General features: G+C 43.3%; 1 protein-coding gene across 3 annotated transcripts in view; it reads left to right on the top strand.

Annotated features, from left to right (window-relative positions):
* Cda5 (Chitin deacetylase-like 5) overlaps positions 1 to 17,287 on the top strand; it is a 91,719-nt gene that overhangs the window by 69,043 nt on the left and 5,389 nt on the right. Inside the window, exons 3-12 of one of the 3 annotated variants that reach the window (XM_076425382.1) lie at positions 3,205 to 3,300; positions 5,526 to 5,871; positions 6,611 to 6,657; positions 6,949 to 7,094; positions 7,217 to 7,389; positions 7,910 to 7,959; positions 8,569 to 8,706; positions 10,034 to 10,078; positions 12,191 to 12,384; positions 15,310 to 15,535. In XM_076425382.1, coding sequence (XP_076281497.1) covers positions 3,205 to 3,300; positions 5,526 to 5,871; positions 6,611 to 6,657; positions 6,949 to 7,094; positions 7,217 to 7,389; positions 7,910 to 7,959; positions 8,569 to 8,706; positions 10,034 to 10,078; positions 12,191 to 12,384; positions 15,310 to 15,535 — 1,461 coding nt within the window. The remainder of the gene's footprint in view (positions 1 to 3,204; positions 3,301 to 5,525; positions 5,872 to 6,610; positions 6,658 to 6,948; positions 7,095 to 7,216; positions 7,390 to 7,909; positions 7,960 to 8,568; positions 8,707 to 10,033; positions 10,079 to 12,190; positions 12,385 to 15,309; positions 15,536 to 17,287) is intronic. The other 2 variants (XM_076425383.1, XM_076425381.1) reach the window with 2 other exon arrangements.

Here is a 17,287-nt window from a genome sequence, read left to right as displayed (position 1 = left end):
CGCTCTCCCCGATTCCCAGGGACCTTGCAACAAGAGATTCCGCAAAGAGGTTTCTACATAAGAGGAGAATGAAATTCCTTCGAAACCACTGAATTCGTAAATCCCGTCCACCCCAATCCTTCCGGTTATAAAATATTGGGTTGGAAAGAAAGTTCGTAGTGTTTTCAAATTAAGAATCGGAGATAAAATTAAGGTATTTATTCATATGTTTATCCCATAACACGAAAAATTACCTCGAAAGTGGCAAAAAGTAATAAAACAGAATGGAAATTATGTTATTGAATAAATCTATGAATATATATCTGAATTTTAGCTTTCAATTTTAATTTGCCAACGCTACGAACTTCCGTTCCAACTCGATACGTTACATTAATCCTTGTAATATGATTGTATCTATTTAAGTACCATAGTTTTACCTTTTATCTTCACGAGGAGTTCACACAATTCTTTTCAAGTCGAACAGATGTACAATTGTTTCATCAATTTCGATCTTTTGATCATGTTAGAAAGAAGTTAGAAAGAGGTTATCCCAAATATGTGTTTTACTTCCTTGAAAGGATTCCTGAGGTCATTTGAAGTAAATCTTTACATTTTGTTAAACAGTTATTAACCCCTTGCCTTGCAATATCGTGTCAGACTCGTGACGAAGATTCTGAACAGAGTCTAAATAAATATGTATATTATTAATTTCTTTTAATCCGAAATAAAATTCTACTTTGGTTTTGCTAATGTACAGCTATTGGAGAAAATTGTGGACAGCGTTATTAAACGATATTTTAACTTACTTTTGGCACACCAAATTTTGTATATTTAGTATAGAAAGATCACTGTCTTGATAAATCTTCAGATCACTGTGATTATCGTGATAAATTTTGTTTTCAACATTACCATTAAATATGTAATCAACTTGTTTATTTTCATAAGTGAATAAATATTACTGTTATCGTGATTTCATTATTGAAAATATGAGTGTTAACTTACTTTTGTTATCCACTGTAGACAGCATATCCCAGCGGTGAAGATCCGCTGGGTCCCCACGTGGACACTGCCGGGTTAATAACCTCGGAGAACATTTTCGTAAGGGAAAAAGTTACTCTAAATGACATCACGACTCTGGAATCAATGCTTTCAAGGCAGTACAACCTTTTTAGGACAGCCTGTATAACATATGCATCGATCGATACAATTGCCTGCGAAGAGATATTTGAAATTCACTTTTAAACACCGCACCCACATATGGACTATGGACTGGTTAAAAATCTTGCGGATGGCTACCTTTCTGGAATTCCCGGTGACGAGAACGATCATAGAAACCTGTTCCGAACCTCCGTGGGCGAATAAGCGGAAAGATCGTCGAAAGTGGGAATAATGAGATTTGAGCGGGTCACGCGAGTTAACGATCGAGAGGGGATTTACGCGATCGTGGATACGTCGTGGGTTCAACAGCCGACGCGTCGCGTCGCCGGTACACGGTTTCGCGATTAACGATCGAGAGATAATATCTAGGAACGCGTCTCGACGACGAATACCTCTTAAATAACGACGACCTCGTCGCGCGGATCGAGTAGATTCGGGAGTGATACGAGTTGCCGATCACGGTGACGCGTCTCGATTTCTGTGTTAGCGTGTTAGGTCTGGGTTGCTCGAGACGGAGAATGGAGAACGGGGGGCGTTATTACGATCCTGACGCGCTTTCGATCTGGAAACCGCGCGACCGGCGAGGTAAAAGGGGGTCGTACGCATAACCCTCGAGAAAAAATCGGGCTGCCACACCTCCTAGAGACACGACGCGACGGGACTCGCGAGTCACAACTCGCGGCGACACACGCACCGTGCAAAACAGTAAACAAGTTCGCTGGAAAACCGGCCCGCGCGCCGAGTCGCCTAAACCTATCCGATGCTAACGCCGTGTCCAATTAAGGACGCTCGTAAACTCTACTTGTAACACGATGCCAAATTCAACCGATCTTCGTAAAATCCTCGCCGATCCACGAACCGGTATATACACGGTTTTGATCCACCGCAGCGATACACGCGATCCGCGATCTCCACATCGATACACCTCCGCGCCACTCGCTTGGATCGATCCTTTCGTTCCTCGCGGTGGTACACGCTCGATTCTTTGATTTCAGAAACTAGGAAAGTAATTGCTTATACATTGACCCTTTTCAAGCGTGAAATAAACTACGAAGCTTCTGACTAGATGTTATGCAAAAGAACAAGTGAAACATACAATGAGAGACACGTAAAAGGACATTGAGAGTGATAATATATTACTAGACTGCGGATCTTTATACATTTAGTAGGAAAATTAAACATTATTTTTGAGGAAATAACATTCTACTTGGTTTCCATTTGTTGCATCGATGCAGATAATTTCCATTTCGCATAAACATCCGCAGTCTATGTAGTACTATGTATCAAACTTATTAGAATTATTAAAGAGGAAGAAAACAATTTTTATTTCGTTCCAGACCTTATAATTAGACTGCGGATGTCCACGCAATTTTCAATTTTTGTAGAGAAATTTTAAGAAAGCGACATGAAATAAAATTCTATTTTTAATGGGAACAGTCTTTCTAGATCCAAAACAAATGAAAATTTTACTAAATTCTATCGAATTTTATATTGTGGTATTTCTCGAACGTTTTCATAAGCCATAAATGCATAAAGATCCGCAGTCTACTTATAATTAATGCAGAACATTTTTATTTTGCATGAAGATCCACAGTGTACTTATGACGCGATAAAGACAAGCGTTGACAAAGTCCTGATGGCCTGGAACGTTTAACAATAAACCTACCAAGCATTAAAAATGTCGGTAAATGTTGTCTGTGATAAAAATGCTAACAATTTATCAAGATATTTTATATAATGGATGCTTGGACAAGGAATTTTAATCAAAGTTATTTGAATAATTAATCTTGGTAGGTTTAACGTTCAGTATCGAACAGGAAGAGGTGAATCGATGATTGCATCAAGGTTGATCGTTTCCCCGTTGATTCGCTTCCTTAACGAATCGTCCTCTAATTCGCAAGGACCCGCGAGAAAAAGTAATAGTTCGAGGAGGTTTATCGAACTGCGAGCCTCGCGTTCGACCGGAAGCGGTCGAAGCGCAGCCCGGTTGAAAATAGTCGCGGAGTCGGCCAGACGATAATAATGATCGGTGCCGGGAGAAGTTACGTTTTGCTTTCGTTTCCGCAGCCACGAATTACAGACGTGCGACTGGCCACGTAACGTGGGCTGTCCCGGAGGCGGATCCGCCAGCAAGGAAAGCGAGGAGGATCCTCTGTTTGAAAGGTGAGTTTTCAACGTTCCAGCTCTTTGTTCGCGCGACGTTGTTTTGAAAGCTTCTAGCTTGAGAGACCTTGGAAAGCCGCGAGAGAGAATCGTCCAACGAAACATCGGGAGAGCAATTCGATCCGAGCCGTTGCTGACTCGGTGAAATGAGCCGGATCGATCGCCGGACGTCCGTCGATTGCGGAACATTTCGGGTTGTTCGATTGCGAAACCGTATCGACAGACCGTTCTCGATGGGAGTTCACCCGCGCTCTTGTAATGTCGAAAGAAAACGCGGCGAGAGGGCGGAGAGAAAAAGGAAACGGCGATCGAGATCGAAACGACCGGCCTCTCGATCGGCCTTTTTTTTCGACCCGACAGCTCGTTGCGAAGCCACGGATCGATCAACGATCCTGCTGCACGCGAGGCCACGCCGAGAAAATAGCACCGATGACGTCAAGAAATCGAACAATAAATGCGACCCCGATCGCGGCCGATTAAACGACTCCGTTACGACTTACTCCGGCTCCGCTGCGCCTTTGCTTTCCACGCAACCACTTTCCTTGGGAAACCGATCCGATCGGATCGAATCGGTTCGGTTCGAGTCGGATCGAATCGAACAGCCAGGACCTTTCGATCCAGAGATAGACACATCGACGCGTTTAACCCCTTGCCCTGAGTCGGGCTCGTCACGAGGACTTCCCGCAAAATCTGCTGGATGTGTTCGTTGTTCCTTTCTCTTCAATCGAAATAAAGTTGCATTGCCATTAGAGTAAAATGTAGGTAAAATTATGGACAACAAAGAAGTTCTAATCGGTGCAATCATAAAATAAATCGTAGAGCCATATCCACATTGTTTTCAAATTTTTCAAAAGTTCCCTGCTATGAAAACATTGCATTTGTTTAACAGAATTGCGAAATAAATGGTGAAAAAACGTTTTTAGTAGATAAGCTCGTAAAAATTCATTTTCATCGGTTTGTTAGTCGCAGTCTCAAAATTTATTGTGAAACAGGGGTGACACTTTTTTTTACACGTCTGTGAAATCAACAATTATTTTCATTGGTAACTAAAGACTACAACATATTCAAATTTGAACAAAATCCGAGACACTACTCCAAAATCTTGTATTTGAAACTTTGTGTGCTTATCGTAGAATAAGCGAGTTCTGTTTGTATCCATCGATCTCGATGCTGCGATCAACGGAAATTTCAAACGACCAAAAAGTCCTAATCATTGTGTCAGATGATTGCACAAGTTCGTGAAGTGTAAGAAAACGATTATTCCAGGAAAGAATGGTGACTATATAATTGATCAATAAAGCTGCATCCTCGAAAACTTAACTAATTGAACTTTATTTTCAAATCGGACACGAACTTACAAGAATGACAAGAATCAAAAGCGAGTGGAAAGCAGATTTTCCTGCAGGAATTTTTATATAACCGCGACAAATGAAAATTGAGTTCCCTAGAAGCGATTAGCTGTAGTCGTAGAAAGAAGGAAGTATTCAAATGGCTGACAATTTCTTCACCAAGGAGACACATTGGCTGGCAGCATGTGTTGTGTAAGCCGCCTACTTCCGAAACAGAAATTTGCATAGAGATTCGTAGTCCGGTTGCTATATTTGACGGGAGATCATCGAACCGCGCGATCGTAACATTGAATCCGCTTACGGGACTCGAGACCGATTACGACTGGCAAACAGTTTTTCGCGCGATCCCCGTACGGCTGTTAAATGACCGTTTAATTGCCCGACGTTGTTCTCGAGAGTCCGACGACGGAAGGTTCCCATTGCTCGCCAAAAACGCCGGACGGAAACGCGGCGAATACGTTGTATAACGGTGGAGCGGTCCTCTGCAATGAATTGTTGCTCTTTCTCTTTCACTGACTCACGCTGAAGAGAGAACACGGCAGTTCGGAACCGGGAACCGAGTCTCTTTGTGCAAGGCGCAGTTAAGCAACGAGTTGCCGGTCGCTCATTAACGTATTGTGCGCGAGTAATCCGTGGAAAGAGGTCGTTACCCAACAGTTTCCGATTCTATTCGTGTGTACGCGCGGTCCAGGCCCGGGCCCGATGTCTTTGCCGATTTCGGAGAAACTAGAGATCCGCGATTTTTCCGCGTTCGCCAAACGAAATCGAAAGAAAATCGCCTTCTCGGTCCATCTCGCAGTTGGAGAGACCGCGAAACCTTTCCGAGGTCTGAATAGCAATTGCTACGATCGAAGCTGATCGATCCTGTCTCAACAGATCGGCGAAGATCGAGAGCCTGCAGGACCAACAACACCAGCACCAGCACCAACAGCAACAGGCACCGCTTCAGCGATCCCAGCCGCAACCGAGACGCGAGCAACATCATCAACAACGTCCTGTACAGAGACAACCTATACCTATCACCACCACACCCACGCCCATTCCCCAGATCACCGAGAAACAGATCAGGCAGAGGCAACAGGCCAGGAATTATCATGAAGACGAGTACGAGCCCGCTTCCGAGATCGAGAGCGATAGGCAGCAACGCGTCTACAGGGGTCAACCTTCTACCATTGGACAGGTGCAACGAGATAGGGACGGTCTTCGCAGGAATGTCATCGCGGTGTGTATATACAATGTTGATTTATATCTACCTTTCCAGTTCAAGCAATGTTACACGGAATGTTAGGCAACAGTTCCATTCTATTACAATTTAGATAAATGATGGTTCATATTGCTTTAGTCCTGTCCACTTATTGTTCTTCGAAAATTAAATCGAAGGCTTTGAAGAGCGTGAATGTAAATAAACATGTTTACTATCGCAATACTGATGATACGTTACGGTTTGAGAAATCCCGATCAGTTTTAATTTATCCATCAGTGTATCGACGTGTATGTATTCATTTACGGAAAAGCTGATCATTGTTTAAGGTTAATTTAAACTTTAACTTTCGAAGAAATATGCCACGAATATGTCGGCCAGAGTCCCATAAAAAAATCATGAAAAATAAAGAAGTTTTGTTATTGTATTAGTAGTAAATAGGTTTTACCCTTGTGTAACCCTTGATATTGAAGATAAAGGAGTTAGTTTTGACATCCATCTTTGTAACGAGCTATGAAGACATTCGAATCACTGTAATCGTAAAATAAATCGTAGAGCAGGGGTTGTTCCCCAGTCCACTGAAGAATGGAACTGTTGAACTATGTACTTGCAGTCTCATTCCACTGATAAAATTCAATGATAAATCAGGAACGTAGTTTTCTCTAGTGTTTTATGGATCTCATATTGTCTAATGGAAGTGTCCTAATAGTTCCTGGACTGTTTATCGCGCCTGATACTAATATCGTCGTCTGTCCCACAGGAGCGAGAGAAGGAGAGCACGCGCGCTCAAACGGAGGCCCACTACAGGTGCGTAAAGATCGCTCGAAAAACGTATTGTCTTTTTTCTTCGATTTCTCTTTCGTGGACCCGTTTAATTCGCTCAATTGCTGTCTCGCGCTCGCGTAACACCTATCCGAGGTTTTTTCGATCCTGACAGCACGACTCGGCAATGTTCAGATTTCCGTGTTCCGCGTTGATCCTATTTATTCTCGGGACTCGGGAAAACCAGAGACAGATCAACCCTTTGCTCTCCTTTGTCGAGTGTGACTCGACATCAGAGAAAGATCGATTCTCGACAAAGCTTGTTTGACATCGCAGGACGCAGGTGCCATCCTCGGAGTCGCCGAGAGTCGCCAAGATACTCGCGTCCACCGTTTCCTCGAAGACATACTACGACTCTGACCAGAGCTACCCGTACTTCACGATCTATGAGGACGACGTGCCGTCCATTTTCAAGGATGAAGGTGAGTGTCGCGGCGGAGCGGAGCTGAGATGTTCCCGGGGAAATCGGATCTTTACAGAGATTCGAAGCACTCTCGGCGTTTCTTTCGCGTTTAACGCATTCGATTCGTCATTTCTTGGACAGATTACAACCAGTACACCGTGAACCAATCGGTGCCGGTTCAGCCGAGCGTCAAGGTCAGCGATGTGAACCAGAGGCAGTACCAGAAGCCGAAGAAAGTGGCGGTGAACGAAGCTGACAAGTACAATTTGAATCACGACGACAACGTGCAGGACTACGACATCTACGAGAACCAGGTACGCGCGATTCGATCCCCGAACGGTTCTCCGCTCCAATTAACCACTCGAGTGGTGACAAAGAGTCAAAATTGCTGCACCATGATTCAAAATATAGTTTACACTATTAAATATCTTGGTATCGAATCAATTATTATACGTTTTATATCAATTTTTTTTATTATTCATCAAATGAAAGAAATCATATACAACGGATTTATTCCAAGTCGGAAGAAATGTTTGATCTTCGAGTTGAAATAACTCCGACTGCAAACGATTAATCTGCGGGGTTCGTTGTACATTCCACAATTTCTTTTAGTTTACAATTACTCAGATTGTGAAGACACTTTAAATAATTCACTCAATTAATTCGTTCCAACGAGAGAACTGTTTAGACAGGAATTTATATAAAGATCCACACAGTCCCGTGCCCATTGCCCGATCACCAGAGAATTTGCGCCAGAACCGTCCCACGAATTACAATATCTTTTTCTGTTCTTTTTTCGGTTTTCCGTTCCGTTTCGCGCGGCGTCACCCGCAGGCTCAGGTGAACAAGAACAAGTTCCGCATCAACGAGGGCCAGTCGTTCAGGTAAGAGGTTTCTTATTAATCGAGAAAGGACCACCGCCGGTCCTCCGGCGGACCTCGATAGTCCAGGAAGAAAGGAACGCGGCGCGGTGTCGCGTCGCCGAGCGTGAACCTCTGCTCGTTCCGCGAGACAAGAAAATTGCCGGGGCGCGATCGTGCACGCGTTATCGCCTCGAGCTTTCCTCGGCCGCCTTTCAGCCCGGCTATTCTCGTCAATTACGTCCCGGGGAAACGGACGATGCGTCGATGCATCCTCGCGGATCTACAGACACCGTGTCCCGACGCTGCATCGCTCGATCCACGGCGAAAATGCACGCGCTTACGTAAACCTTCGTAAACAGCGTGGATTTATCGATCGGCGATCGGAGTTAAAAATAGTCTCGACTCGCACTTGTCCGGCGGGTCTCTCTCTCTTTCTCTCTCGCCAGCTGATTCTGAAAGCACGCCGTTCGATTCCGACGATTTCTTCTTTTCTTACTGGCGACGCACGCTGAAATTTCACCCGGTCCCGCTCGCTGCGGAATTTATGAATTCATTCTGCGAGACGCGTGCAAAGGAAATCGTTACGATATGAATACATAATTTGTTAAACGAGAGTCGCGGTGTTCACAGGCCCAACGTGCTCAACCATCCCGGTGTCCATGTCACCACGCCGAACGCCATCGTCGACACGTTCATTCCGTTGACGACCACCACTCAACCGCCGCCGTCCACCACCAACAGGCCTTACACGGTCAACGCACCCGTCAGGTACGCTGCCCGATCTTTTTGTCTCTGTTTTCGCGGTTGCGCAACCCGTTAGGTGCCAGATCCGCGGAACGAACTACAGATCGCAGGTTTCAATGTGTACTAAAATACACGTGTTCGCGGATGTTCGCTTACATTCTTACTGAATACAGTAAAGTCGCGATAGCTGTCAACGACCGGGTACGCGATAGCTGTCAGCCAAGGGAGGACAGCGTATAGGAAAGAAAGAGACGCGGACAGTCGCCGTCGCCGGCACAGTTCAAACGCCCGCGTGTTCTCTTTGATCCGTATGTACTTACATGCTGTCCTTCTCTGCATGTTCCTTTTTATATCGATCGTATAATTGTTAATAATTCTCACGCCGTTACACAAGCCACCGAGGCAAACGTGAATCCAATTGAAACGAACCAATCAGATCATCGATCGACATATGAACCAATCGATATTTGGCGGTTTCAAACCGTGAAAAGTCAGATCACAAGTTTTAATTTCTTGTATACCAAGATGTCATGGTAATATTAAATTAACGTCAATTTTGACCAATTTGTGAAACATTTCTGTTTGCAAATGATTACATTTAGGTGTTACTGCAAGTGGTGAAGCCACCGGATAATAAAATTGATCGAACCTGTGCGCCGATATCATCACACTTTGATTATCAAAATTACGATCGAGAAACATATTGAATTTATATAATAAAATTGTTTGAAAAAAATAATTTTATCCTTCTCTACGTTCGGCTTTCGATTGAACTCTCGGCCGGTCGGCGCGGTAGACACAGTCGTAAAGAAATAATGTCGGTATGCGATAGTTGTCCGTGCAGAACACAGGCTGGTTAACAAGAATCGCGACTTTACTGTACACGAGTCACGTACCACGTGTATTTATACATATACACGTGAAATCGGGATCTTTAGAACGAACGCGTTCGAAAGAGACACTTTACATCTGCTCTATATTCTTATTAATATAAAAAACGTAATCATCTCACGCGTTCTCACACGTTCAAGAGACGAACGAAGAAAGCGGGAGATGAATGGGTTAATCGTGTACGCGATTGCTTTTATTCGACTTCCGGTCCGGAGCCCCGGCCTTGCAGTGCGTCGTCTTCGCCGACCAAGACCCGATTTCGCTGCTCTTCGTATTCCGTAAAACGAAACCGACTCGCTTTCTCCAGCATCTAACGCAGGAGGACATTTTCCCTTTGCTTCCCGCCGGAAACGGCGTCGATTTTTCGTTTCTCGTTCCCCACCTCGCGTTTCCTCTCGAGATATATCTATCGGCGATCTCTACGGTCGTCGCCATCTTTAATTCTTTCCTGTTGTTCCAGCAGCCGAGGACGCCCGCAACAGATCCACCGCGGCACCGCCCCTCCGTAAGTACAACTTTCAATTACACACACTCGTTCTCTCGGGAACGGAGACGATTATTCTAATTGCGAGAACAAATATACATATGTATGGATCACGATCGGGGCTTATCTTCGCGGAGAGCCGCTAGAAAGTGGAACCAAGTTTCTGCCGGTTCGTTCGGGACGGGATCGAGAGCGCCTCGTCGTTATCTCCCTTTGTAATCAGTAGACAGCGGATCTTTATGCATTTATAGTAAAATTGAGTAGATTAAATTCAAAATTGTTGAAGAATTGTTAAATTTCAAGATGTTAATATACGATTTCTCCTCTATTGAAATCATTGAAGGACGGAATAACATTCAATTTGGTTTTTCTATCTCTTGCAATCGATGCAGACAATTTTTATTTTGCCTAGTAATCGGTGAATTAATCTAGCTAGGAAGCAGTCTATCCGAACGTCTTCGAATTCTTTTTCTCGCCGCTACCGTATCGGACGATCTGTCTAGCGCAGCGAATGTCGCGTCGAAAGGTGAACGAACGTTACCCGTCGAATTAATGCAGCTAGAAAGTTAATTGCGCGCGTGCCAACGGACCGAACGCTCTGGGACTCGTCGAGCGATGATCCGTCATCGATCGGGCAACACGGAATCACTGGACCGAGTAGATTATCGGATATTGCTGTCTCCATCGACACCGATGCGAGAAGATTGTGATCTTAAAGCTGGCTCCACACTGCAGCAACGTGGAGCAACGTCGAACAAATTTTTGTCGTCTCTAAGCAACAAGTGGGGAGAAAAAGGTGCTCGATGTTGCTTCGCTGTGGTCCGAATTTGACCTTGGTCGAGCGCCAGTGTGGTGGTACCCTCACACAACGCTAGACATTGTATACGTACACGAGGTTGCAAGGGTTCCGTACTTTTCAAACATTTGGGGCCCCTACGTAGTCACAATCGATAGATAAAAGACCCACCAATTGCGGTCAGCTCCAAAAAATGGCCTACTTTTGGCAAATATTGGGCGGCGCGACAGTGCTGCCACAGTCAAGACGCATACATTTTCTTAAATATCGAGAGATTTAGGGTTTCTATAGAAAAAAATGAAGCTGGCCGCATATTCAGGGACACATACAATGTCAATGCAACCTTTATTATGTTAAACTATACGTGTTTAAACACACAGTATGAAAACTACGAAGTACGATGGAACTACACCCCTAAACGGAGGGTTTCGGCACAAGTATCAGTTCCATGGCATTTTTAGCTAGGATCGCTAGTGTATTACTGAAGTTTTACTCCCTGTTTTACCGATTCAGTCACTGTATCGGGGGCGAATTTCACCCGGCTATTTTCTTTTTCATAGTTAGTGAACTTTGAGCGCGGATATCTCGCAAACTATGCGAGACAGCGAAAAACTGAATCGAATCAAATTTGTGGCACACTTTGCCAGCTTTAATTTTGTACAGAATGGTCTTATCGCTGGGACGCATAGTTTCCGAGATATAAGCGGAAAACCGAAAAAGGGGACCTTCTACGTGCCCCCCTGCACCTCCTAGGAGTGGGGACTTTTAGTATGTTTACCTCCTAACTAGTCCAAATACAGACCCAAAGTTAAAAATTGTGTTCCTTCCATTTCCCTCTACACCCCCCCTCTAGTGGTCTTCAAAGTCTTCGAATAATTTTACGAATAAAACCACTAGACACAGTCCAAATTCTATCGAGTTTAGTGTCATTTTAAATTGGAAGAACGCCACGAACTAGCTGGCGCCACTTCCATGAATAAGTTATGAAAAATAAACAAGTTGTGCATTGAATTACGGTGTTTATTGTACCACGGCTACCGACGCCTTCGTTGGCCTGGCAGAAAATTATTCGAAGGATTTATTCGACGACTTTCCACGAGTAATTTTACGAATAAACCCACTTTATTCGAAATTTGTATTTAAATAAAATGTTTGCCCATCTCTGCTGTACATCATATGAAATGCAGTATACTATATCGTAATATACTGTATAGCATATGAGATTTCATATAATATAGTATAACATTTAATATAATATAGTATAGCGTATGAAATACAGCATATTATAACGTAATATACTGTACAGCAAATGAAATAAATGAAATTGTGGGTTCCAGGCGATCACGGCCGACGTTGAAGCCGTCGACGGAGTTCGTGCCTAAGGCGCAGGAGTTTGTCGACATCTACAGGCACCCGCCGACCAGGCCATCGCCGATATACCCGACCCCGCAGGTCGACAAACCCGCGGCCAAGTGTCGCAAGGACGTCTGCCTGCTTCCGGATTGCAGCTGCGGCGGCATCGACATTCCAGGTGAGCAACCGTCGTAGCTTCGAGCGATCCATTTTCGCCTCGATTCGGCCGAGGAGCTTTAGAAACCGCGACGATTCCGTTTAGGACCGGCACGGAAACGCGGAAAGGACGCGCGACGCCCAGGGTGACGCAAGCGAGAGACTCGCGTCGCGAATGTTAAGTTCGAGCGATCGCGAACGGTCCGCGTCGCGCCACTTTCTCCGATTCTAACGTTACACGCGCGACAGTGAAACAGATCCGCTTTGCCGGTGGCGATTTCGCGCGTACGCTCGTCGAAATCGAAAGCTCCGCCCGTGACGCGAATCGAAAGAGCCGAGCGTTTCCGGTCGACGCGCCGCGTGACGACACCTCGCCTCGTATATTCGCCTTCCCTGCTCTGCCAGGTCTACCGGAAAGTTTCATTCGGTTTTTACTTTCATCGTACCTTTTTCACGCGGTAACTTTCATCAACAATCTTTCATCTGGTAACATTGAATCTCCGTGATGCAATGATTTCGAAATCGATCCGATACGTGGGCTGACACACCCAGTCAGCAAAATCTGTTCGAGCAGATTAAGACGGTACATTCGTTTCCAGAAGTGCAAGAATGCGCGATTCGCGTTCTCATTTCTCGATAATACAAAAATGGGGGTTTTCAGCGGTCAAAAGCGCTAGATAAAAGATCGATTTAGGCCGCTATCGCCCTCAAAAGTCCCATTTTTTCGTTTACGAGGCGTAATTTGCATTGTTCGGCAGCGTGTAGCTATGAAAATAGTTACGTGCGCAGTTGTATGCTTCGGAATAATGCAAATTACGCCTCGTAAGCGAAAAAATAGATAAACTGGAACTATACATTCATAAATACACCGAAATATACAACTATACTATTCATTAAAGTTACGTTTGCACAAAATTTTCGGGTTTGAGGTTATTTCATGGTTTGAGAGTATATGCAACTTCATCGATTAGTGCAGGAAAAAAAATACGACGCCATTTAAAAAAATACTGATGACAAAGTATGGATCTCTCGAAACCATTCAACCTCATATAAACATTCTTCGTTACGAATAATAATAACGACGAGAATCGATTTTAAAAAATATTTAAAAAAAATTAATGCACAACTGTCTGAATCAACTGTACAATAAAAAATTTCTGTATCATCAATACGAGATAATCAAGCTATAATAGAAAGAAATCAGGACGTCGTATAAAAACAAGAATACATTAAACGGTAAAAACATTTTACAAAGTAGCAGGGTACAAGAAACGGAGAAGCTAGACTAGGTATTGAATCTATTAATTGAAGGATGAATCATCTTCGGGATTCGAATGTTCGGCGGTGTTACAGCGGATACCGCGTGGAATAATATAGCAGTAACTCGTTGCCTAGATTTCGTAGCTCGAGGCTCGAAAGTTTCACTTCAACGAGTAGATTATATTTCGATAGGGTTTCCGGTAGATCTAATAATTCTCGCCGCGTGTTCGCCGATTCGCGCGAGCCTCGAATATGCCCACCTGCGCGTTCGATCGCCCACGCAAGGTTGTGGAAGCGGAGGATCGTAATGGGTTACCGGTAACGCGCATATTCAATTAGGATGAACGGCGCGGTGCGAGACGAGTCACGATAATAGTATTTCCCGCGGGCGAGAGCCGTGTAAGCTTCTTCTTAACCGGCTGGTCCTGCGTCTGGGAAGGATTGTGCAAGCGTACATAGATCATCCGGAAGATGCTGTCCGTCTCTCGGACGACTCTGCCTGCGTTTCGGATTCGATTGAGCAATGGATCTGTGCCGTCGCGTCTAGTCGTTTGTTTTCGCGCGTACATCCCTCATTGCACAGTGAAGTATTTGCCCCGAAAAGTTGGCCAAAACTGTCTTAGCATTATCTTAAGCCTTGCGTGCATAGTGCAGTGAGCAGCTACCCTAACTGTTATAACCAAAAAGAAACAAAGTCATGGAATAACAAGTATTTCATCGACTAAAATCGTATTGGTTACAAATAACGATTATAAGTAAACGGAAATTCTTTCTCTTGTTGGTGAGTGTTATCGTTGAGAGAAATTCATTTCGATCAGTTATAACTAGACTGCGGAAGTTTATGCACGATAAATATGCAAAATGCATATGACATTTATGCTCGAGAAACATGCAAATATGCTCGAAACATATGCAAATTTTTCCGATATTAATTATATATTACATTAAGTGTTAGGTATAATACTGAGTATTAACAGACATTTCACAGTTATACCGGAGCATTTCGATTTATTTTCGGCAATAAATCGTGAAAATCTGCAATTTTTACCATCTTTAAACGTTTGTAGCTCATTGCAACGTCGAGAATTTTGACGAAATTTTCAGAATATATTTCATTGACACAGATCTACAACGTATTTTTTAAATTTTCAATATAGGCCTGCATAAAAAAGTTGTGAAATAGATCTTTTAGTATTTTCTCTACAATTCCGACCAATTGCAATTTCCGAAAAATATTTCTTTTTCACATCCTGTAGTGAACTAAGTGCTCTAGCTTCCGAAAAAAGTTTGAATCGTATAGAATAAAGTGTCCGAATATTAATGGAGTCACTGTGTAGGTGTATGTTAGAATAATATAATAAAAACATAAAACAGCGGTATTCTTTGCTTTGCCCACCAAACCCAGTTGCGCCGGTGGCGGGCGCCTCTTTCGCCACACCATCGTTACGGCACTGTTCCAATAGCTCAGACAATCAAAATGTTTCATCTTACGCAAGATTTAAAAGATCGTATTTTGGAAAACGTTTCGAGGCTATTACTCCACTGTGCGTTGCCGGAAATCCTCGGCATTCCGCGACGATACGAAAATGCAGCTCGAGAGGTTTCCGGACAACCAGGCATAATCGACGGGTCTGGGTTAGGTAACCGCGATCGACGCCGGTTGATCGCAACGATCTCGTGTATCCAGGTGGAATCCCGGCGGAACAGACGCCGCAGATCGTTCTGCTGACGTTCGACGACGCCGTGAACGATCTGAACAAACAGTTGTACGCCGATCTCTTCGAGAACGGCCGTAAGAATCCGAACGGATGCCCGATCGCGGCCACGTTCTACGTGTCGCACGAGTGGACCGATTATAGCCAGGTGCAAAACCTGTACGCGGACGGCCACGAAATGGCATCACACACCGTCTCGTAAGTGTCAACGTTCACTCGCCGAGGAACGGCGAACATCTGTGTCTTTTCTACGTTTACTATACGCAATCAGCAATCAACACCCCGCCGCTAATGCTCGTTCGTTGCGCGCGAACATTAGGTCATCGATCGTCATCGCCTGCGCATACATCGCCGACTAACGTTCTCCATCTGAACGCACCACCGATTTCCGCTGTTTCTACCGCGCGCGCGCGTTCTTCTTTCGAAAGCTAAGCCCGTCGAAAAATTGCATCGAAATCGCCGACAAACATCGGCAAACGGTTAAGGATGTGCTGGAGGTATATAAAAAGGCAACAAAATTTTTGAAAATTTAACAAGATATAATTCTTACTAAATCAATGCAATTACCAATGTTTCGGTTCGATTCACTGCACCGTTTAAGAATTATAGCAACTTAAGGTTTGCACATTTTAACACGTCTTCTTATGGAGAATTCGTAAGATTCCACTTGAAACCCTACACTGAGAAAAAAATCCTGTCGAAACAAAAAGAATATATGTTGATTCAATAAGATGTACTATTGAATAGTGCCAATATCATATGAACTTATTTTAATATTTAATACTATTGAATTTCAATAGCAAAACTCATTTCCGCCGATCATATAAGCGAATAGCTTGACATCAATGTTTTCAAAAAAATAAGATATCGCCTCAAACCAATTACAGTATAAATCAATACATTTCTAAAATTTTTTTAACAACATATCTGATTGAAGGAAAAAGAGAAATATTACGAATAATAATGTACGGTATCGAATCGAATAATATTTTCAATCATTTCGTGATAGACAATTTAAATACATCACGATTTGCTTCTAAATTTCATACTATTGAAAAGAATACATTGATATTCATTGAAGTAAAAAAATTGCAATAACACGCGTGTTATTGAAGTAACTACTTTTTTTTTCTCAGTGTATTTAAACCTTGAAGAAACGCAACTAGAAACTCCAGTTTTTTTTAATATGTAGTAAAAATTATGTAATTAATTATGTTCAAAATTTATTAGAATTCACTAAACAGTTACAGAGCAAACAAATTATAAACTGTCACAAAACGTCAAATTTATCGTGTTGTCTCTGACTAGCATGGAAACGCGACAAGTGTAGACCACTGAACATAGCTACAGAGGGTACAGTATTCGGAAAAGTTTAATGCAAAGTATACTCATAAATGGCTTTCATTGCCATGTATCGATGGATTTCGAATTTCTTGTACTTTTGTCTCCCATTGTACCTCCAGAACATCCTTAACTCCTTGTTGTACAATATCGGGTCACGCTCGTGACGAGAATTGAAAACAAAATTTGATAGGAATGGATGTTATTCTAAATTTTTCTCCCAAGTCTTTATTAATCGCGGCTGCGACGGAAATCGTAGAGCACAGAGTTAAACAATATTAACCACCCCTACCGGAAATTATTTTACCCTTAACGGTCCCAGAAGAGTGTTTCAAGTTTACTTACCGCTGGGTTCAATTTGTATATCGAGTATACAAGGTTGACCACGAAGCGTGATCAGTAGACTGCGGATTTTATGCATTTATGACGAAAATGGAAATTTTCAATTTGGACAATTTAAAGCAGTGGACGAATTAGGAAGATTTAAGGACATCAGTGTATTAATTTCAGCTTGATAGGATCATTAAAAGAAGAATACAATTTGTATTCGGCTCCTGTGTCCTGCAATCAATGCAAACATTTTTTATTTTGCAAAAAGATCCGCAGTCT

This window comes from Lasioglossum baleicum, chromosome 6, assembly GCF_051020765.1.
Source record: "Lasioglossum baleicum chromosome 6, iyLasBale1, whole genome shotgun sequence".
NCBI classification, from domain to species: domain Eukaryota; kingdom Metazoa; phylum Arthropoda; class Insecta; order Hymenoptera; family Halictidae; genus Lasioglossum; species Lasioglossum baleicum.
This window is presented reverse-complemented; position numbering and strand designations above follow the sequence as displayed.